The following is a 22060-nucleotide window of genomic DNA, read 5'->3' as shown; positions in this document are numbered from 1 at the left end:
AGAGGACATAAACACATGTACTCAAGTCCAGAATCTTGAGCAAAAAGCCCAAATCAGCTATTAATAATCCCATTTTCACAAACAGCACACTGAGGCCTGAAGGGTTAAGCAACGTTTTCAAATGGTGGGGCTGACTTACACGGTATCTTCTAACTTACTGTCTTATACATAGCTCTTTATAAGCCCCCTCAAATTATTTGGGAAGTTATGGTTAGTTTATCAATATTTCCTAGAAAATGTAAGGTGGAAATTAACCTTAAAACATCCAGAAACCAGACCTAGAGAAAGTGAGGAATGAGCTCAGGACAACAAAATCAACTCATTTCAGAGTCAACAAGATCCAGGGTTCTTGACTCCCTGTGGCTAATACTCTTTTTAGGCCAACAGACGTTTGCTCAATAGATGACTGAGTTGACAAGCAAACGATTTTCTTATGAGGTGCCCATAATAGGGAGAATTTGTTCCCTTCATTTGTTCCTCTCAGTTTCCCTGGTCTGCTTATCCTCAACCATCACATGGTAAATTTCACTGTGAATTTAAAAATCCTTCTCGCTCTCTCCTTAGAAAACCTCTTATTTCTCTGGCCTTCCTTTATTCATAACTTCAAGAACCATCTAAACGGTGATGAGCCCCGTCTATCAGACGATCCCCAGCCCAAACCTGTCTTTTGGGCTCAGGATCTACCCAGCTAACTGCCTTCCGGATATAACGTGAAAAACAGACAGACCCTTCACACCCAACACGTCTCCAGCTGAGCTCATGCTATTTTCCCCCAATTTGTTCTTTCCCCATCTCGGTGAATGGCACCACACATCCACCCAGTTCCTCCAGCCAGAAACCTGTGCTTTACAATCTCTCCCTCCCAGTTCCAATGCCTCTGTCTTGTTGATTCTCACCCCCAAACAACGACTCACCCTCAACCTCCTCGTCCACCACCCAAGTCTCGGTTACCATAACAGCCGGCACACAGTCTCCCCGACGTCAGATTTATTCCCCACCCTCACCACTCACCTAGCCTCTAGTCCATTTATAGCCAGAGTGATCTTTTCAAAATGTAGAAGTGCTCAATATGCCCAAGGCTTGAAATTCTCCAGGGACTTCCCCTTGGCCTCGGGACAAAATCCAAACTCCTGGGCTTCCCTGGTGGCGCAGTGGTTGGGAGTCCGCCTGCCGATGCAGGGGACGCGGGTTCGCACCCCGGTCCGGGAGGATCCCACATGCCGCGGAGCAGCTGGGCCCGTGGGCCATGGCCGCTGAGCCTGCGCGTCCGCAGCCTGTGCTCCGCAACGGGAGAGGCCACAACAGTGAGAGGCCCGCGTACCGCAAAAAAAAATCCAAACTCCTAGGGAGTCCCGCATAACCTGACCCCTGCCTACCTCACCGGCTTCATCTCCCGCTACCCTTCCCACCTCACGGTCTCTCGCAACTACTCTCCCGCCCCAGTGGCTTCCACGGTTGCCTGAACGGACTTTGCTTCTTCCCATTCCCCACGGTGTGCGGTGGAGAAAACTTATCCAGCACTCCCAGCCCCGATCCTTTGCCTAGCTGACTCCTACTCACCTCCCAGAGCTCAGCTGAAATTTCACTTCCTGGGGTAAGACCGCCCCCAGCACCAAGTCCAGGGGACACTTTCACTCCTTACCTGACCTCCCTCTGGCACTTGCCACACAAAGGACACCCTCCTTGACCTCTCCGGACTCACACCCCCCGCGCCACCACTCTCCCAGGCAGCTCCCCGTTTCTCTGACGCACCTGGCCCTCCTCTGCCAGTGCCTCCTGTAGCTCATCGTCCTCTACCTACTCCAGCCATGCTTGCCTTCCTCCTTTTTTCAAACTTTTATTTATGACCCCATTTATTATTTACTTAACTATACTGTGAGCTCGATAGTTAGAAACAGCCTCTTCTACTTAGTATCCCGATTTATTACAGGCACGTACTCTCTTTAAAGTCTTATTTCAGTCTTACAGGAAAGTTACAAGAATAATCAAGTATATGCTTCGCTTAGTTTCATCAGCTGTGAGAACATTTTGTCACATTTGACTTATTCCTTTCTCTCTGTACATTACAATCACGATAGCCGAATCATCTGGGAGTACTTTGCAGACATCGTAGCCTTTAACCCCTAAATACTTCAGCATGTATCTCCTAAGAACAAGGACATTCTTTTGCATACAGCTGTCAGATTCAAGAAATTTAACTATGATACCGTATTATTCACCAGTTATCTCGATAATGTTCCTTAGAGCAACTATAAATGTGCGGCATGTATTGTCAGGTATCTTTAGTCTGTTTAATCCAGTTCTTGGCCTTCCTTTCTCTTTCATAACATCAATAACGGGATAAACTGACATATGGCTCCTGACATGAAGCACTGAGAAGTAAACAACGTGTCTCATATAGAATCACCATAAATGCCAAAAGTGATTAACTTGAATCTAAGGATGAGGAAACATGAGGCATACCCAAACTGAGGGACATGCTACAAACTGTACTCTTTTTTTTTTTTTTTCGCGGTACACGGGCCTCTCACGGTTGTGGCCTCTCCTGTTGCGGAGCACAGGCTCTGGACGCGCAGGCCCAGCGGCCACGGCTCACGGGCCCAGCCGCTCTGCGGCATGTGGGATCTTCCCGGACCAGGGCACGAACCCGTGTCCCCTGCATCAGCAGGCGGACTCTCAACCACTGCACCACCAGGGAAGCCCAAACTGTACTCTTTTTAAACACATTGCCCCTAAGGGCCTGTAGTTGCCCTTGTTATTTCTGAGAACACTCCCTCCCATCATCACCGACAACTCCGCACAGATGGCTTCTCCTTGGAGAGCCCCCCGGACCCACTCCATCCCCATCCCCACCCCAGTCAACCTCCATCCTGCTATCCCACTTCACTGCCTTTTCGAAGCATTTAACACGCTTTGAAATTACTTTGTTTATCTATTTGTTTTCTTTTGTTATCTATTTCCCCCACTAAAATATAACTTTTATGAGTAGTGGGACCTTATCTAAAACAGTGCCTGCTTTAGACTAAGCCCTTACTTTTTAACTGCTGAAGGAAAGAATTTCCATATCTTTGGTGCCCTAAGACTCAAAGAACATTCGCCACATGGGTGACTCATGCAATGTATGATTCACCAAGCAGAATTTTTCTGGTTCAGGTTACCTCCCAAGTTCTCATTTTTGCTTACTCCAAATATTCACAAAATTTCAACACCAAGACCTTCCTTTATGATTCTCCACTCTACCCATTTCATTTACCCTTAAGTAGAAAAGACTTAGGAAAATGTGATAATTATAGTCAGTTCTTAATATTGTTCCCCTTTGCACTGACGTTGAGATTAGTTGATGATGACCTGGAAATGCTGAAAAATACATTTCTGTACAAAGCTAACAGGGAAAGTCCAGGAGGGACAGCACAAGGGTAAATTCAGTCAACAGAAGGGAAGTTATTTCAGTTACTCAGAAATAAAATTCACATATTTCCTTTTATTAGCAATATTTAAACTATTTTATTCAAGCATATCTAAACATGTAGAGATAGAAGCAATAATCAATAGCGGTGCTGGTATCAGTAAGAGAAAGAGTGCAGTGTCACTGGTCCACCTCAGCAATGCTTTGAACTTCTCTGACTTACATCAAAGTCACCAAGGCACCGATTTCAAAGGGAAAAAATTGGAAGCGAAACAAAGAAAAAAAGAAATCTTGGGTAAATAACCTAGCATAAATAATTCCTAGCACAGCAAATGTTACTCCCTTTTTAAATTAAAATTTTTAATTGTCCTTGAACACAGAAAAAGTAAGTCTTTGTAATGAGTCAACTTAACTCAAGTACAAACCAAGAAGCACTCACTATTGTTTCAAATACACTACCCATTACATCTGGCAACATTGAGTAAAGATACACACGACCTTTTTAAAGTATGAAAGGAAAAACCTGCTGTCTGTTTGGGGTTCAAAAAGGTTTCTCCTACCTGTTCTTTGAATGCTTTCCCTCATGCTGCATTCTAAAGCCAGGTGGTCAAAGAATAATTAGATACCAAGAGAAATTAAGTGTTACAGTTAAAATAAAGTTGGATATACAAATGAATTAACTGGTTATCATTCTTTTGTTTTAGCTTTTTATTCTGAAGTAATTTTAGACCCAGAAAAAAAGTTGCAAAATTAGAACAGAGAGATTCTGTTTACCCTTTACCCAGCTTCCCCTAATGTTAATTACATAACTGAAGTCTGCTAAAACCAGGAAATCAACGTTGATGCAATACTATTAACTAAACTACAGATCTCATTCAAATTTCACCAGTTTTCTAATAATGCCCTTTTTATGGTCCAGGAGTCATCTCAGGCTCCCACACTGCATCTAGCTGTCACGCCTCCTTAGTCTCTGCCTATCATGACCTTGACACTTTTGAAAAGTACTGGCCAATTATTTTGCAGAAAATCCTTCAAGGTGGGTTTGTCTAATGTTTTCTCATGATCAGATTGTTATGATTTATTTTTGATAGTATAAAGCTCTTTTTTATTTGAAACAAGGGAAAACATTTAGTTACTTATCTAGTTCAATCCCTACCAATAGAGTACACTTTCTAGGAGTTTGTCCAATTGATTGTTTCATAGTCTAAAGGTATTTATTCCCTTGAGCAAGGAGAAAAAGTCATCCTGTTAACTTTTACAGCCATATCCCAAATATTTTATATACTTTTCTTCTTCTTTATAATGACTTAACCAAGTTTGTATTTTTAGCTTTTTAAATAGTTCCCTTACCAAATTTTTGTCTGGTGTATCTCTCAAATACTAACAGAGGTATGTTAAAAGTGTTCTACTGTAGTTGTGGATTTGTTTATATCTCCTTATAGATTTTTGCTTCTGTCAATTTTTGTTTTATATATTTTGAGGCCATTTAATTAGATGCATACACATTTAGAATTGTTAAAGTTCCTGATGAATAAAAATTTTTATTATTATGTGATAGTGATATAATTTGTGTTATTATTGTGACTTTGTTTACCTCTAGTAATGCTTTTTTGCCTTAAAACTATTCTGTATAATATTATTATGCCTAAAAGCTTTCTTTTGCTTATTATGTGTCTGGTAAATCTTTTCATACACTTTGCTTTCAACTTTTCCATATACTTTTGTTTACATGTGTCTTTCATAAATAGCATATACCTGGATTTTTAAAAAATTCAATGTGACAGTTTTGTTGGTTAACTGAGCATTTAGTCCACTTATATTTATTGTAATTACTGGTACATTTGTATTTCTTTTCATCATCTTTTTTTTTCTTAGCTTTTTCTGTTTCTTTTTCTCTCCCTTCTTACCTTTTTGGGGAAGCTTTAGGGTTGTTGTTGTTTTTTTCTTTATATCTAGAATAGGAGGTTTCTGACTTAAGTTCATATGAAGATGTGATTAGAGTCAGATCTTTTCTTAAAGTGGATTAAAAGGAGAAAACCAAAAAGAACAGAGCAAATCAGAAGAGAGAGGAAATGGTTCTTTAAAAGGTGGAAAATAGGGACTTCCCTGGCAGTCCAGTGGTTAAGACTCCATGCTTCCACTGCAGGGGACACCGGTTCGATCCCTGGTTGGGGAACTAAGATCCCGCATGCCACACAGTGCAGCCAAAAAAAAAAGAAAAAAAAAGTGGAAATAGATACTACCTCACACCTAGTAGGATGGCTATGAGAGAGAGAGGGAGGGAGGGAGGGAGGGAGAGAGAGAGAGAGAGACAGGAGGGAGGGAGGGAGGGAGGGAGGGAGGAAGGAAGGAAGGGAAGGGAAAATACAAGTGCGGACAAGGATATGGAGAAACTGGAACATTTGTGCAATGCTAATGAGAATGTAAAATGGTGTATCCACTAAAACAATATGGCAGTTCCTCAAAAAATTAAAAATTGAATTACCAAATAATCCAGCAATTCCAATTCTTATACCCAAAAGAATTGAAAGCAAGGTCTTGAGGAGATTTGTACACCCATGATCATAGTAGCATTATTAACAGTAAAACAGTCCAAGTGTCCTTGTACTGATGAATGAATAAACAAAACATAGTATATACATACAATGGAATGTCATTCAGCCTTAAAAAGGGAGGAAATCCTAACCCGTGTTGCAACATGGATGAACCTTGAGGGTATGATACTAAGTAAAGCAAACCAGTCACAGAAGGACAAATGCTGTATGATTCCACTTATATGAGCTGACTAGAGTGGTCAAATTCAGACACAGAAAATAGAATGGCGGTTGCCAGGAGCTGGGGTGACGAGGGAATGGGGAGTTATTGCTTAGTGGGTACAGAATGTCAGTTTTGCAAAATGAGACGAGTTTCAGGGATAGATGGTGGCGACAGTTGCACAATAATGTGACTGTACTTAAGGCCACTGAACTGTACACTTAAATATTAAGATGGTAAATTTTATATGTATTTTACCACAATTTTTTAGAAGTTTGAAATGGTGGGGGAATAAAGGAAAAGTGACTTGACTTCCTTCATAATTATACATGACCAGCTCTATGTCCTTTACTTTAAGGAACTATAGCTGTTGATTTACATTCGCTTCTCAAAACAACCCCATCAGACAGCAATTCTAATTAACCCTTGTTTTACAGAGAGGAATGGAACTTGCTCAAATCCCCAACAATGGTATATACTGGAGCCATAACTTTGGTTCAGGTCTTCCAAATACATGAAAACACTGACACAGCAAAGTAGCTCCATGTTTGTGGCCTCTGCGTCCAAATCCAAGCACTTTTCACCAAATGAATGCTAGAGCTTTTTGCTGACTGATGATATAATTTGGTGACATTTTCCAGCTTCCATACCTTATTTCAGATGCATGGCAAAGTTACACTGCTCTGCTCAAAGTGACATCTGTCAATTTCCCCAAAGCACGTTTCTGTCTTCCACGCTTGAGCTGTGACACTTCAATTCACACAATATTGCTCTTAGTATTTGTCACTTTTCCTAGCCTAGTAAAGCTCTGCTGATGATAAGGGGTAAATCCAACTTGAGAAAAATGCAACATTAGATTTGGTGCAGGGAGGATACTACAAATGACACAGTCTTGTTATGGGTTATTGTAGACTCTTGATTTTTCATTGACACCAGGGACTGTGTCAGATTCATTTCTGTATCCTCATTCCCTCACACAGATCCTCAGTAACTGACTGCTGACGTGGTCCTGAGGTAAGGATGGAGGTGTCAGGGGTGGTGGCAGTGGTGTTGATGTACGGCAATCTCACAAGTTATAAAGACTAATAATAGCTAATAGATAAAATAGATAAACAACAACAAGGACCTACTGTGGAGCACAGGGAACTCTACTCAATATCCTGTAATAAGCCATAATGGAAAAGAATCTGAAAAATTATACATTATATACATATAAACAACTGAATCACTTTGCTGTACACCTGAAACTAATACAACATTGTAAATCAACTCTACTTCAATTTAAAAAAAAGAAAAAGGAAAGAATAAGAAGAGCGAATATTAAGAAGCATTTACTCTGTCACTCTATTGGGAGCTTTACATATATGAACTGTGAATCCTCAAACCACACTATGTCATAAGCATTATGATCCCATGTTTCAGATGAAGAAACTGAAGTTCTGAGACATTAAGTAATTTTTTTGCCCAAGGTGTCACAGATAAGTGGTATACTCAGGACTGCTTGAACTCAAAGCTAATACCTCCGGTCCCTGCAGTATTCTACTTCCTCATACAATTGCATATTATCCCTGCTTTGTATTTTAATCAGTTTTTCAGTGTCATAATGGTGTGGTAGGAAAAGTACTAAACTTTCAAAGAGAAGGTATTTAAGTTCCCGCTCCATTATTTGCTAATTGAGCAAGCTATATCATCTGTATAATGGGAAATTTCTGCCTTGCCTATCTGAGTTATAAGATTGTCTCAGATGAAGTATTTTGGAAACTGAAAAAACAATTATAATAAATGCTGGCCTTTTGCTTCTACTTTTATTCTCAATAAAATTTAGGTCTTTCAGGTCAATTAACATCTTGGGCTTGGTGGATATTTTCCTTTATGTAGGTAGTGAAATTTATCCTAAAAATCTCAATATGGGGGCTTCCCTGGTGGCGCAGTGGTTAAGAATCCACCTGCCGATGCAGGGGACACGGATTCGAGCCCTGGTCCGGGAAGATCCCATATGCCGCAGAGCAACTAAGCCCATGCACCACAACTACTGAGCCTGCGCTCTAGAGCCCACAAGCCACAACTACTGAGCCCGCATGCCGCAACTACTGAAGCCCGCGCACCTAGAGCCCGTGTTCCGCAACAAGAGAAGCCACTGCAATGAGAAGCCCTGCACCGCAACGAAGAGTAGTCCCCGCTCACCACAACTAGAGAAAGCCCGCGCGCAGCAACGAAGACCCAATGCAGCCAAAAAAATAAAATAAATTTACTTTAAAAAAATCTCAATAAGATTACTCAAAATGATCACTTATTTATTACTAAAACTTACTTATTTTTCCACCTTTACAGTAGAAAACTCTGGCACATACCAACGGTTTGGAATATCACCAATAGTGGGACAAACTGACATCATGCACCTCTTGCTGTGACACACTGTGACACACCACTTATATAGCATTCCTACCAAAAATCTTATCATGAAAAACAATCAGATAAACCTATTCTGCAGAACAAATGACCTAGAGTCTGTAAAAATATCAGTATTACTGAAGACAAAGAAATGCTGAGGAACTGTTCCAGGTTTACAGAGACGAGAGACACACAAGTAAATATAATGTGTGATCCTGAAATGAAAAAAAAAATTGCAGTAAATGGCATTATGAGGACAATTGGCAAAATTTTAGCTGATAGTGTACCTTAGAAAATACTATTACAACAATGCTAAACACCCTGAATTTGATCATTGCATTTTGGTTAGAGAATGCCCTTGTTCTTAGGACATACACACTAGAGTATTTAGGGATGAAGGGCCATGAAGTTTGTGATTTACTTTCAATTTGTTCCCCAAACAAATATAAATGATATAAAAATTCTACATACTCATGCATGGGCTAATATTCTTAATTCACAGAGGATACCAAATAGGGATAAAATATGCAAATGTCCAGTGGAAGAAAAATTAATTTTATTTGTACAAGACGGAACTAGTTTTCCAAAAATATACCAGGAATCAGAAAAATCTAAATGTAGGTAAGGCACTATTGGGTCAGCTGTAAGGCAACAATCAAAGCTGCTGAATATTACAACTCCTATAGCATGTTGGAGAATCCACCCCATGTTTTGAATGGAAGAGTGTGCCCCAGGGATTTTTGTGGTCAGTACGGCTGGGCTGAGGACACCCTCTGGGGCTAGCAGTTCCGCTGAACACAGTTCCCCCGTATCTCTGGCAAGCACCCCTGACACACTCTATGCCTGGTGGGCCCCTGGTGCCAGGTCGAGAAGAGGACACTTAACCCAGGCTGAGCCTGAAAGTCCCCAGTGCCTAAGTACCTCCTGGGAGTAAATGAGTAAATGGAGCCAACGACAATCGAATTACTGTTTCTGGAGTGGCTGGCAACCAGGAGGCCAGCGACTTTGCCCAAGACTGGCATTAATCCTACCACCTCAGGCTTTGAAGAAACTGCTCTGAATCACGTCTTAGTAGCTAAGTAGTCTAAGTTAACTGCAAGAATGCTTTGCTCCGGGGCCGGAGAGGGTCTACAGGAGCCAGACACGCCGTTTTTAGAACTTAACCCGTTTAAATGGCCAAGAGAAGCAAACTGGTACAACCTCAAAATTCAACAGCATTTCACAAACTCACGACTTGCCCCTAACTTCCTAAGATTAACCGGCCGCTGGCAAGTCCACTCCCGTTCCGACTACGATCTCCCCACGCCATCGAGAGGAAAGTGTGCCGGCGAGGAGCGCCCAGCACAGCTCGGGCCGCGCAGCCGGGGCCGAGCATCCCCCGCGCCCTCCCGGGTGGAGACGGGCCGCCGGTACCACCCACGCGCGCGGCCGCGGACTGCTACGGTACCTCGGGCGCTGGCGACTTGACGCCGAAGGCGGCGCGGCGGGTGGGCTGCGGGCGCCAGCGGCCGGAGCAGCTCATGGCGGCCGGAGCCCCGCTGCGCGCTCGGACCCGCGGGCGGCGGGGAGCCAGGGGGCGCGGGAGCCGGCGGTGCGCGCGGTGCGTCTCCTCGGGCAACCGGTAAACACTGCGGCGAGGCCCGGACGCACGCTGCGCCCCCGAGACCCGGAACCCGGGCCTGGCTGCGAGCCGTCCGGGCCTCCGAGAAGCGCCCGGAGGCGCCGGACCGACCCCGTTTCTGCCGAGGGTGTCCCCCACGATGCGCGGCGCAGCGGCCGAGAGGCCGCATCCGGCCAGGATGAGGCTCACACACCCGCCGGAGCGACTGGGGACAGCGGGGCTGGAGGCTGGTCTTCACCGCGGAACTCCATCGCGAGCGCAGTTCCGGGTCTTGTCCTCAGGTCAGGGACAAGTGATAGCGAGGGGTCAGTATTGACAGGACTGGTGGCGTGCGCTGTCACGAAGGTGAATGAGCATTTATTTAGCGCCCACTGTGTGCCAAGGCTTCTGCGTCTTCCAGCGCCGGGCCGCTTGCTGGGTGTGCAATCCGTGCAGTGGCACAGGCCCTGCGCTCAGAAGGGCCTCACGCTTGGTTTTACTCCCTGCTGTCCCACTCTTGAAATTCTTAGTGATTTTTGAACAAAGGGTCCTACATTTGCCTTTTGTACTGGGGTCCACAAATCATGTAGCGTTCTCTCATTCAACCTTCTCAACAACCCTGCAGGGAAATATAAATATTAGTAATACTAGTGTTAGAACAGGCATAGCTTCTGGTTATAAAACACTTACATGTGTTCTTTCAAGAGCTTTTCTAACTGCTTTCCAACTAAGATTTCATTACTTAAAAGAAGATTATGAAGTGGATATAAGAAAGATCCATTTTTAAAGTGAGGAAACAATCACAGGGAAATGAAATAAATTGTCCAAGAGTATACAGCTGGTCAGTGGCAGAATGATGATCAGACCCCAGACCATAAGACTAAAAGCACAGAGAAGGTGAGTAACGTGCCTAAGGTCCCACTATTTGTAGCAGAACCTCAAACTGGAACCCACATTCATCTCACTTCAAGGCCCTTGATGGACCTCCCTGTGTGCTGTGCTAAAATTAAATGAACTCACAGATGTGGCAGCTTTTCTTAGATTCCATCCAACCATCCTATTCTGAGGACTTCTTGGCCTTGAGGATGGCTTTTGATTTTGTTTTATATTTATTTTATTTGTTTATTTGGTTGCGCCGGGTCTGGCTCCTTAGTTGTGGCATGCGAACTCAGTTGCGGCATGCATGTGGGATCTTGTTCCTTGACCAGTGATGGAACCCAGGCCCCCTGCACTGGGAGCACGGAGTCTTAACCACTGCGCCACCAAGGAAGTCCTTATGGCATTTGATTTTACAGTAACATTGCCACGTATCCAGTCCAGAATCACCTCCATGCTTTCACTTGAAGCAACATTAAAAAAAACAAAAAAGTCCTTAATGCAAATGAAAACTTTCAGAAATCTCCTATTAATAGTATAGTCTGTAGTAAACATGCTTTCAACTTGCAGTTTTTCCTTGCAGTAGAATCACTACACACTTGTCAATTTTTCTTTTTTTTTTTTTTAATTTTATTTATTTTTGGCTGCGTTGGGTCTTCGTTGCGGCATGCGGGCTTTCTCTAGTTGCGGTGAGCAGGGGCTACTCTTTGTTGCCGTGTGCGGGCTTCTCATTGCGGTGGCTTCTCTTGTTGTGGAGCATGGGCTCTAGCTGCGTGGGTTTCAGTAGTTGTGGCACGTGGGCTCAGTAGCTGTGGCTCGCGGGCTCTAGAGCTCAGGCTCAGTAGTTGTGGTGCACGGGCTTAGTTGCTCCACGGCATGTGGGATCCTCCCAGACCAGGGATTGAACCCATGTCCCCTACATTGGCAGGCGGATTCTTAACCACTGAGACACCAGGGAAGTCCCACTTGTCAAATTTTCAGTGAAACGACACTGCCCGAGGAAACACAAAAGCTGATTGAAACCTCAAGTCACCTGGAAGAGAAACTGTCTGAAAATGTCCCTTCTCCATTAACTCCACGTCCAATTGTTGCAGAATTCAGTTTCATAAAGTCTAATTCTGGTCACTGTGGTCAAGCTTGTAACTCTTCTTCATGACACCAGAAGATATGAATTTACACAGTCTTTAAAAATCGGTGTTGGTGATGAGTGTGTTAATTAAAGAGATGGGAGGAATCCTTTCAAAATATAACTTATATCAAATCACCACTATGCACACTTTTAACATCTTACAGTTTTGTCAGTTATACCTCTATAAAGCTGGAAAAAAACAAATACACACAATAAAAGATTTTAAATCAGTGTTAAACAGATTCTTCTCTATGAAAGCAATATACAGTTTTGCAGTAAGTGGGAGAAGAAAAAGTACCTGGCCTGACCCTTCCCTGGACGCCTGCAAACTTTCTGGGATGTCAAGACATGAGCCAAGTGACCCTTCAAGGTAGCACCCGATGATGTGTCCCTTGAGAATTGAAAGGAGGACCCTGCGTCCGGAGGTACGTCTGAGCTGGACCCTGGAAGGGACTACGGTTTGGGACTAGCTGGCACTATGGTGACAGAATACGCAGGCTGGCAGTGGGGGGAACTCTGGGTATGATGATAGTTTAAGCAAGGCCTAGGGGGTGGGCACAGTTAGTAAAAATGCACAAAGCGCGGCGTTCCAGCCCAGATTACTCACAAAACTGCATGTGTGGACAATATATTATGGTTTGTAATATCTCGGTACAGACTTCTAGTTTTCTTTATAATGACAACAGAGTCAGGAAGCTGCCAGGTGCGTGACCTAGTCCACCTCATATACCTGCTTCTTTATAGAAGAGGGAGGTTCCTTATTAGATACCAGGCTAGTGTATAGGAACCCTTCAGCTGGCCAAGTTTTTAGCCATAGTTGATTAACAATGTTGTGTTAGTTTCAGGTGTGCAGCAAAAGTGATTCGGTTATATGTGTATATTCTTTTTCAGATTCTTTTCCATTACAGTTTATTATAAGGTATAGTTCCCTGTGCTCTACAGTAGGACCTTGGTGCTTATCTATTTTCTATATAGTAGTTTAGGCCAAGTTTTTAAACAGCAACAGGACGAAGGCTGCAACCAAAGGAAGATAACAGGGCAACAGGAGGTGGGATACACAGGAGGAGAGAGAGGGAAGGCAAGGAGGCCTGCAGGGGGAGCTGTCACAGGCCAGGTGAGAGGAGGGACCGGCCGGCTGGGGGCGGTCATGTGAGGAGGGGAAGGTTCGGAGGGGGAATCCACTGGAGGCTGAGTTTACCAGCCAGGCTGAAAGCATAGTGAGGCCTGAAAAGCAGTGAGGACATAAAACAGAGGAGGGCAAAGGAGAGAGAGTTCAGTTTGGGACAAATTTAGTCTGAGGTGCTGACAGGAGAAGGCAAACAAATATTTTGTAGTTTGGGAACGGGAAGCCCTGGGCACACCCAGCTTAAACCAGAATTTCCGGCTCATTCTGCTATAATGTTAAATCTTATCCTGAAATATGTTTACAAAGCTGGCACGTTGAGATATACATTCAATAAACATGATATCTGAGACAAGATAAAAAATGCCTCATCGGTAGCTCTGGGAAGCGAGGAAGATCTACATCTCTCTGGCACTTGGGCTTTTATTCAGGAGCTTTCTTGTGGTTTCGTAAGTTTATTTCTCCGGTTTCTTCCTTTTGTTTGTTTACTTGTCTGTCTTGCAAATATACAAGTTTCTCATAGGAAAAATCTGTAATAGGAAACTTTGGGGGCTTTCAATATATTTAGAAACCTGTCTGGAAAGCACTCCTGTAATATTTTGTTTGTCTAAAGATTGTTTTCAAAGAATGTTTGATTTAAATATTTTCCTAACCTGAATGAAATGTTGCCAAACCTGCAAACTACTTTAGTCATCCAACACAAGATTCCTTGGTAAAAGACCACCAAAACCTACTTCTATCCTTTAAGTGACTGCATTTAAAGGACTTTATAACCATTCTCAGCCCTGTCTTAGACTTGTTTCAGTTGCTTTGCTGATTTCTATTTGATCTCTCTAATAATTAGTCCTTCTTTAGCAATGGTTATTGTTTTACCAATTCATCCTAAAACAAATCCCCGTCCCTTATTTGTCCTAGTAGGACAACACAGCTAGTTGTAAAACAATCTATCACTGTCACTTCCAAAGATCTTCATAAATTTTCATATCATTTATTTTTAAAGTCCGTTTTCTTTTCCCAATACATATAACTGTTTCCAACATATTTTAAACCTAAAATAAATGTGATCCATTTTATAACTTTATGATAAGCTAAGCTTAGAAACCACTGAGAGCTCTCTTTATAAAAAATAACCAATTCAGGGACCTTTGATTTCAGCATTAAAGTCAATCACAGACTGCTCTTTTTATTAAAAAAAGTAAAATCCTTATCAAAAACTTAAAGTGCTTTTTAAAATATTTTAGCTGCGTAAGTAGAAGGTTCTGAAAAACATCCATGATAAATATATACTTTCGAAACTCACATGATTTTTATCTCACTTTAAATTCAACATATTTTCACTCAATTGCAACCTATATTTCCTCAAGTCAGCAAAGAGATTGCGTTGTACATAACGCCATCCTCCGTGGCCTTACTGAAGCAATCCTTCAGTTGTAAAGTTGCAAATTTAAAATAGTTCAATATTTTAGGAAAAATTTGGAAGGATTAATCATGCAGTCAGTGTTAATATTTTTTATCCCAAGGGGACAGTGAACTTTCCGGCAGACTGTCAGAAGAACTACTTCACCATGTGTGTCTTTACAGGAAAAGTGTCAACCAGTCAGGAGGATTATGGCAAGTCTGGGATGAAGCAAGAGCCCTAAGGGCCTTCTTTGACTGCTCTCTCCTCCACATTCCCTTGCAGCTATGGGTCTTTTAGATAAGTCTCTCCCCTTTGGCGTTAGTTCCCCAGGAAGAGCCAGTGGTCAGGATTCGTAAGGAAGTGGTTTACTGAGGAGTGCTCCTAGGACAAGGAGGTGAGGAAAACAGAATAGGGCAGGAGAACGAGCTACTCCAGCATGTGGGGCAAGCCTGGAAACTAACTTCCCACTTTGGTTCCAGGGGGCTGGCCCTTTGTACCTGCAACCCCCCTCCCCCTGCCCCATCCAGGTCTCCTGTCAGTCAGCCATTGGCAGGAGCACAAGTCTCCAGCGAAAGGGACAGCCTTTTACAGCCAACACTCACAGCAGCTGTTGGGGGGAGGGGGGATTCCAGCTAAGGAAGGGGGTTCCAGAAAGGATAACATCTTCAACTGCACAATTCAGACTCTGAAATAACTCTTCAGTCTGTTTCTCCTTTCTCCATTCTTGCTATCAATTGATTGCCTTAGACTAGGTTTTAAGGAGTTTTTTAGGGCTTTTTCTGTTTGTTTTTTTTTAATCTGGGACTTTATACCAGTCTGCTTCTAATCCATTTTCAAACCAACACAAGAATTATTTTTTAAAAACCCCAATCTGATCAGATGATTCCCATGTTCTAAAACTTCAAGGAAACCCCACTGCTTATAGGAAAAGAGGGAGAGTCTTATTAACATCATATGCCTCTTTTTTTTATAATTTTCATAGGTATTTTATTTTTCCTCCTCAAATCAACTCCTCTGAAGTGGGTATTATTATCCTCTTATTACAGATATAAAAACTAAAGTTCAGAGAGGGAACTTGCTCACATGCACATGACATAAATGGCAGTACAGGTATTTCAAGTGAGATCTCTCTGCCTCCAAGTTCTCTACTCTTTATAACTGATGTTATTTAACAGCATTTCTCAAAACTTGAACCCATCCACTCTGCCTACTGTGCTTCCCCTATGCAACCTAGATACAATCCAGGCTGCCACATATGGTTGGTCAGGTTGTGCACTGCACGAGGGCACCGCATTTTAAGGGACACTGTTCAAAGCAGAGACATTTTTGCTATTTTGAAATTTCTTTGTATTTTTATTACGCTTTTGTAAATTTTGAAGATGGGCTGTTTGTACATTTAATATGACATTTTTTTCAACTGATAGAAATAAAATGTCTTTTCTAAAAGGTTAGATATGTACCAGCTGCTTTGATCTATGAAGGAGGACTAACTTTGATAAGTGAATAATAATTAAAACAACTTGGGTTTCTAAATAAGAAGCTGGTTTTCTGACACACTGATCAGTGTATATCTTTAAGTTTTACAAATACAGTCAATCCTTGCTATTTGTGGATTCAATATTTGCGAATTTACCTACTTACCGAAATTTATTCACAACCCCAAAATCAATACTCACGGAGCTTTCTCGGTCATTCACTGACGTGCACAGACTGGTGAGAAATTGGAGTCAACCGACATGCATGTTCCCAGCGGAGATCAAACAAAGCGACACTCTGCCTTCTTGTTTCAGCTCTCAGAGTGTAAACAAGTGTCCTTTTTGTGGTCCATTTAGTTCCACTTTTTTTGTTTGTTTGTTTTGTATTTTTTTGCTTTTGTGTGTTTGTGTGATTTTGCTATTTTAAATGGCCCCTAGGCATAGTGATGAAGTGCTGTCTGGTGTTCTTAAGCCAATAAGGCTGTGATGTGCCTCACAGAGAAAACAGTGTGTTAGATAAGCTTCATTTAGGCATGAGTTACAGAGTTACTCATGGCTGTTGGTCATGAGTTCAGCATTAATGAATCAACAATATATATTAAAGTGTCTCTAAACAGAAACACACATAGGACAAGGTCATGTATTGATCAGTTAATGAAGATGCTGTGACCAAAGGCTCACAGGAACCTAAGCCTGTATTTCCTCTGGAAGCAGTGGATCAGTATTTGCTAATTCGGTGTTTAAAGCGACTTTATAGAATATAACTACTGTGAGTAACAAGAATCTATTGTATTCCACTGGAATTAATTGCTGATTAAATTTGACACTTACAATGCAGTTTGTATCATCTGATGTTTGGTTTTTGTTTAGAATGGTATCTTGGAGTTAACAATTTAAATCTACAAGTGTTTTCATTATGACAGCTGCCATTAAATAATTCATATTTAATAATGCAATAATTATGGGACCTCCTGGTGGTGCAGTGGTAAAGAATCTGCCTGCCAATGAAGGGGACACGAGTTCGAGCCCTGGTCTGGTAAGATCCCACATGCCTTGGAGCAACTAAGCCCGTGCACCACAACTACTGAGCCTGTGCTCTAGAGCCCGTGAGCCACAACTACTGAGCCCACATGCCACAACTGCTGAAGCCCACACGCCACAACTACTGAAGCCTGCGTGCCTAGAGCCCGTGCTCCACAACAAGAGAAGCCACCTCAATGAGAAGCCTGCTCACCACGACGAAGACCCGACACAGCCAAAAAAAAAAAAAAAGAAAAAGCAATAATTAAATGGGATAAGTCAAATGTATTTCCTGCCAATTCAGTTACATGACCATGTAATATAAATTTTTTAATTCTATATTCTTGTTAAAAAATGATCCACCTGAAGTAAAATTAGATTTTCCAAAATACTCTATAGGTAGAAAGTTTTGGAAATTTATCACACATTGCAAAATGAAAAAAATCTGTGAATCCTTGTTATTTTTTTCCTGTCTCCTAGTATTTTTTAGTCTACCTATATTTTAAACCCTTTAGGGATGAAAAAATGAAGTGAAGAGTAAAAATGAGTTCAGAGATTTGCAGCATTTATCATGTATTCTAAAAAGCAAGCCAAACGTTACTTCAAAATAACAACTTTTAAGTGCCTTTGCTCTGTGTTCATTTGGTATGATTTTAAAAACAAGTGTTATCGGCGAAATAACGCAGGAATTGAAATTCATTGTGCATGGAAGCATCAAAGAGATTAGGAAATTCTTTGAATAAAAAAAGAAGCAGTGGTGTTTACAAACATATTTTTGGTTGTTATGTAGCAATATAATCTTTAAGAGAGAGGTTTGCGATGCTGAAAGAATATCACTGCTGTGTCGCTTCAGTAGATGCATTACTGAAAGATTAGAACAGATTTTTCCCAGATGAAAGCCAGCCCTCCTTGGTAGCTGGAAGTAGCAGACTGACTACCCAGTGAGACTCTGTAGGGTCAAGCATTTCCCCCGCTTTAACAAAGTTGGCAATCAGTAGATATACCCTTAATTGAAATCAGATTATAAATGAGATCTAGTTATTTTCATACATATGAAAAAAAAAAAGCACCAGTAGAATATAAACTTGTATGAGAGGTCTTGTCCTTTTTTAAAAAATACTAAAAGTCCTTGAATTTATCTCTGGCCTTGGAGGCCTTCCAACAGTGGTTAAACGGACAGACCCTGGAGCCAATCTGCCTGGGATGAAATTCTGGCTCTGCCACTTCCTAGCCTTGTGATCTTGGGCAAATTTCTCTACCTCCTTGGGCCTGTTTCCTCATCCGTACCATAGAGGTAATAACAGTACTTAACCCATGGAGTTGTTGCGAGGATTACATTAGTTAATGCATGTAAAGTGCCTAATACAGACCCTGGGACAAAGTACAAAGTAAGTGTTAGCTATTCGCATTATTATTTTAAAACAGAGTAGAAAATTCCCCCACAAGACACTGCAAAAAAGCACTAGAAAAGCAAAGGGTTTACTCTTATTCTAAATTACTCAGAACTTTGGACTATCACAGGATTAAAAAAAAGTTTTTTTTAACTACTCAGTATATAAGAATAAATTCTTAAAGCATTTTCATTACTTTTGGAAAATAAGGATCTTAGAAAGAGGCTGTAGGTAGAAGCAACAGAGGCACCTCATCTCCAAGAACTTAGAAATCAATTGCCCTTGGGACTTCCCTGGTGGTGCAGTGGTTAAGAATCCGCCTGCCAAGGCAGGGGACACGGGTGCGAGCCCTGGTCCGGGAAGATCCCACATGCCGCGGAGCAACTAAGCCTGTGCGCCACAACTACTGAGCCTGTGCTCTAGAGCCCGCGAGCCACAACTACTGAGTCCGTGTGCCACAACTACTGAAGCCCGCACGCCTAGAGCGCGTGCTCCGCAACAGGAGAAGCCACCGCAATGAGAAGCCTGCGCACCGCAACGAAGAGTAGCCCCCGCTCACCACAACTAGAGAAAGCCCACGCGCAGCGACGAAGACCCAACACAGCCAAAAAAAAAAAGAAATCAATGGGCCTCAAGGTATGGAGGCAATCAAAGTGTCCATCAACAGATGAATGGATAAAGATGTTATATATATATAAACTTTACATGTGTATATATATATATATATATATATATATGCTTTATATGTATGTGTGTATATATACACATATACATATATGTGTGTATATATATATATTTACACAAAGGACGACTACTCAGCCATATTAAAAGTGAAATTTTGCCATTTGCAGCAACATGGATGAACTTGGAGGGCATTATGCTAAGCAAAATAAGTCAGAGAAAGACAAATACTGTATGATATCACTTATATGCGGAATCCAAAAAATACAACAAACTAGTGGATGTAACAAAAGAGAAACAGACACAGATATAAAGAACAAGCCAGTGGTAACCAGTGGGGAGAGGGAAACGGGCAGGGTCAATATAGGGGTAGGGGAGTAAGAGGTACAAACTACAATGTATAAAATAAGCTACAAGGATATATTGTACAACATGGGGAATATAGCCAGTATTTTATAATAACTATAGGTGGAGTTTAACCTTTAAAAATTGTAAATCACTATATTGTACATCTATAACTTATATAATATTACTGTACATCAACTATACTTCAATTTAAAAAAAGAAATCAGTTGGCCTCATTTGATTAAACCGAAGCAGAGATATGCAAAACCCCTTATAAAGACAATGTTTCCCCAGCCAAGACAGGACTGTAACTTAATGGAATATATTAACATATAATGAAGAAAATGGTAACCACAAGAGAGGATATTGTCCAGTGGAGGCTCAGGGGAAAGATACTGAACCTCAACTGTTAATGTCATGCCCATTTGATAACTTTCTCATCTAAATTAATAAATAGGATTTCAAGTTTTTAAAGAGCAAGATCCCACCCTCACAGCCTACAAGCCTGTGGACACCAAGTCCTCCCCAGGGACCTGGCCTTCCCTCAGGATGGTCATCCATACACAGGATGTGTCCGGTGTTGAAGACAACAGGACCCTCATGTCACGGTTCTGTTTCGACAGGGTCACTCCAAGACAGCGATGAAAACAGGAATGCAGTTCTTCGGGTTCTTTTTGCTCCCACAAGTTGAAGTTCTTGAAGGACCAATGTCACATTCCACCGAAAAATATGATAACTTGCCAAACAAATGTTCCATTAAAAAAAAACAACTTTCAAAAGCAAATGTGGTTTCTAAATTAAGCAAAACCCCAGCTTCTTCTGGATCTTTAAAATGTCTTTATTATTTTGGAAAATCTTATGGCTTTGGGTGGGGGAGTGTGGGATTTTCCTGACCCCATTTTAGACATGCTTTGGGTTTCTTTTAAAAGGATGCCAACTTTCCTTCAAAAAGCAACAAATAATTCTTGTTAATAAAAAGTTTATAGAAGTTGAGAGGGAAGACTGTTCCTCATGTGCTCTGGGTCTTCAGTATCGATTCTAACTTCCTGTTGAGGTTTGTGCGAAAGTATTCAAAAACATTTTGATGATTTTTCTGACTCGGACCAGGCTAGATTTTATTACCAATTCGATTTAGCCAAACTTATACATACATATAAAGTCATCCTCATCTACTCCTCTCAACAACATCATAAAAATAAATTTGTCTAATTTTTGGAAAGAGATTTTAATCTTCTGCTGATTCACTGATTTGACCTCAATTAAAATACCCTCTTTATAAGCTTGCATTATGAGTCACAAATTTCCTTGGTTTATAAAACCTCTAATGAAGAAGAAAGAGAAGGAAGCAAGTTACAGGAAGCTGAGTCTTTGGCTAATCATTTTCTAAAGAAATGAACGCCTCAGCCTTTTCAGGGACAGACGTCTCTTGAGGTGCTTCCAAAATACTGACCTATGAGTGTAAACTGCCTTTATTTCATTTGCTAAATCAGCCACAGTTACTTAATACCTGCTCTCGATACAGAACGGTGATCAGAGTGTACAGTGAGTTCAAAAGAGTAAAAGGTATTTAAGTCTAACCTCGAGGACTTTCTGGTTAACGAGGAATGATAAGATGCAGAAAAGAGAAAAACCATAAAACACAATCGCAAAACAATTAGTCACCAAGCAATATTGCAAACATGGTAAGTCATCATGGCTGGAGTTACAAATGTACCTGATGGTAGGTGAAAGACTTCACTAGGGAGGTGAATCTTCCCAGCACTCTGAAAAATAAAATGAGGAAAAGTCAGAATTATCCTCATTCCTTAGCACACCATGCTTCAGAGGCAGCCATTCTATAACATACCTGCGAACAAAACTCTCTGAATCAGTTCTTACACATTTCAGGATTCACATATAGTCACAAACACTCAGACATAAATTCAGCCTGACTTGCCCCGAGGTGAAAACATAAATCCAGGGCCCAGGTTTATGTTTTCCAATTATTATATCGCAATCATGTATGTGTCAGGGACAGGTTAGCTGTCCACTAAACATGGTTAGGCATGACCTTGAATTTCTGGCCTTTGGTACGTGGACGGAAGTAAAGTACATCAGTCTCAGGTTGGGCCTGTAAAAACTTCCCGTGTGATTCTGTACGCTCTCTCTTCCCCTGCGATCTGGCTAGATCCTGATTCCAGGATGGCATCTGAAGCCACATACTGAATGTGGTCGAACCTCCATCAGCCTGGGTCCCGGAATGTCTGCGTAGAGCAGACAACCCCGTCACCTCCCCTACACGCGTCCTGGCTGATTGGACTTCCCATTTGTTAAGCCACTGAGCTTTGGGTGCTTATCTGCTATAACAGCCGACATAACCTTACCTATATAATGTATCGTATCTGAAAAAAAAAGAAAACATTTCATTTTTAAAAATAAAAAAATAAAGGGCTTCCCTGGTGGCGCAGTGTTTGAGGGTCCGCCTGACGAT

General features: G+C 41.7%; 1 protein-coding gene across 1 annotated transcript in view; it reads right to left on the bottom strand.

The window, feature by feature from the left end:
• CCDC170 (coiled-coil domain containing 170) overlaps nucleotides 1-20192 on the bottom strand; it is a 95326-nt gene extending 75134 nt beyond the window's left edge. Inside the window, 4 exon segments of the mRNA XM_089921681.1 lie at nucleotides 9999-10144; nucleotides 10147-10190; nucleotides 10192-10404; nucleotides 20092-20192. Of these exon segments, the coding sequence (XP_089777807.1) occupies nucleotides 9999-10144; nucleotides 10147-10190; nucleotides 10192-10404; nucleotides 20092-20192 (504 nt within the window).
• Between the last annotated feature and the right edge of the window lie 1868 nt (nucleotides 20193-22060).

Source organism: Delphinapterus leucas, chromosome 12 (genome assembly GCF_059928025.1).
Source record: "Delphinapterus leucas isolate spDelLeu-1000000601 "Yukka" chromosome 12, BTC_Dleu_Yukka2, whole genome shotgun sequence".
Taxonomy (NCBI): Eukaryota; Metazoa; Chordata; class Mammalia; order Artiodactyla; family Monodontidae; genus Delphinapterus; species Delphinapterus leucas.
Note: the sequence above shows the minus strand (reverse complement) of the source record. Positions and strands in the feature narration are given on the sequence as shown.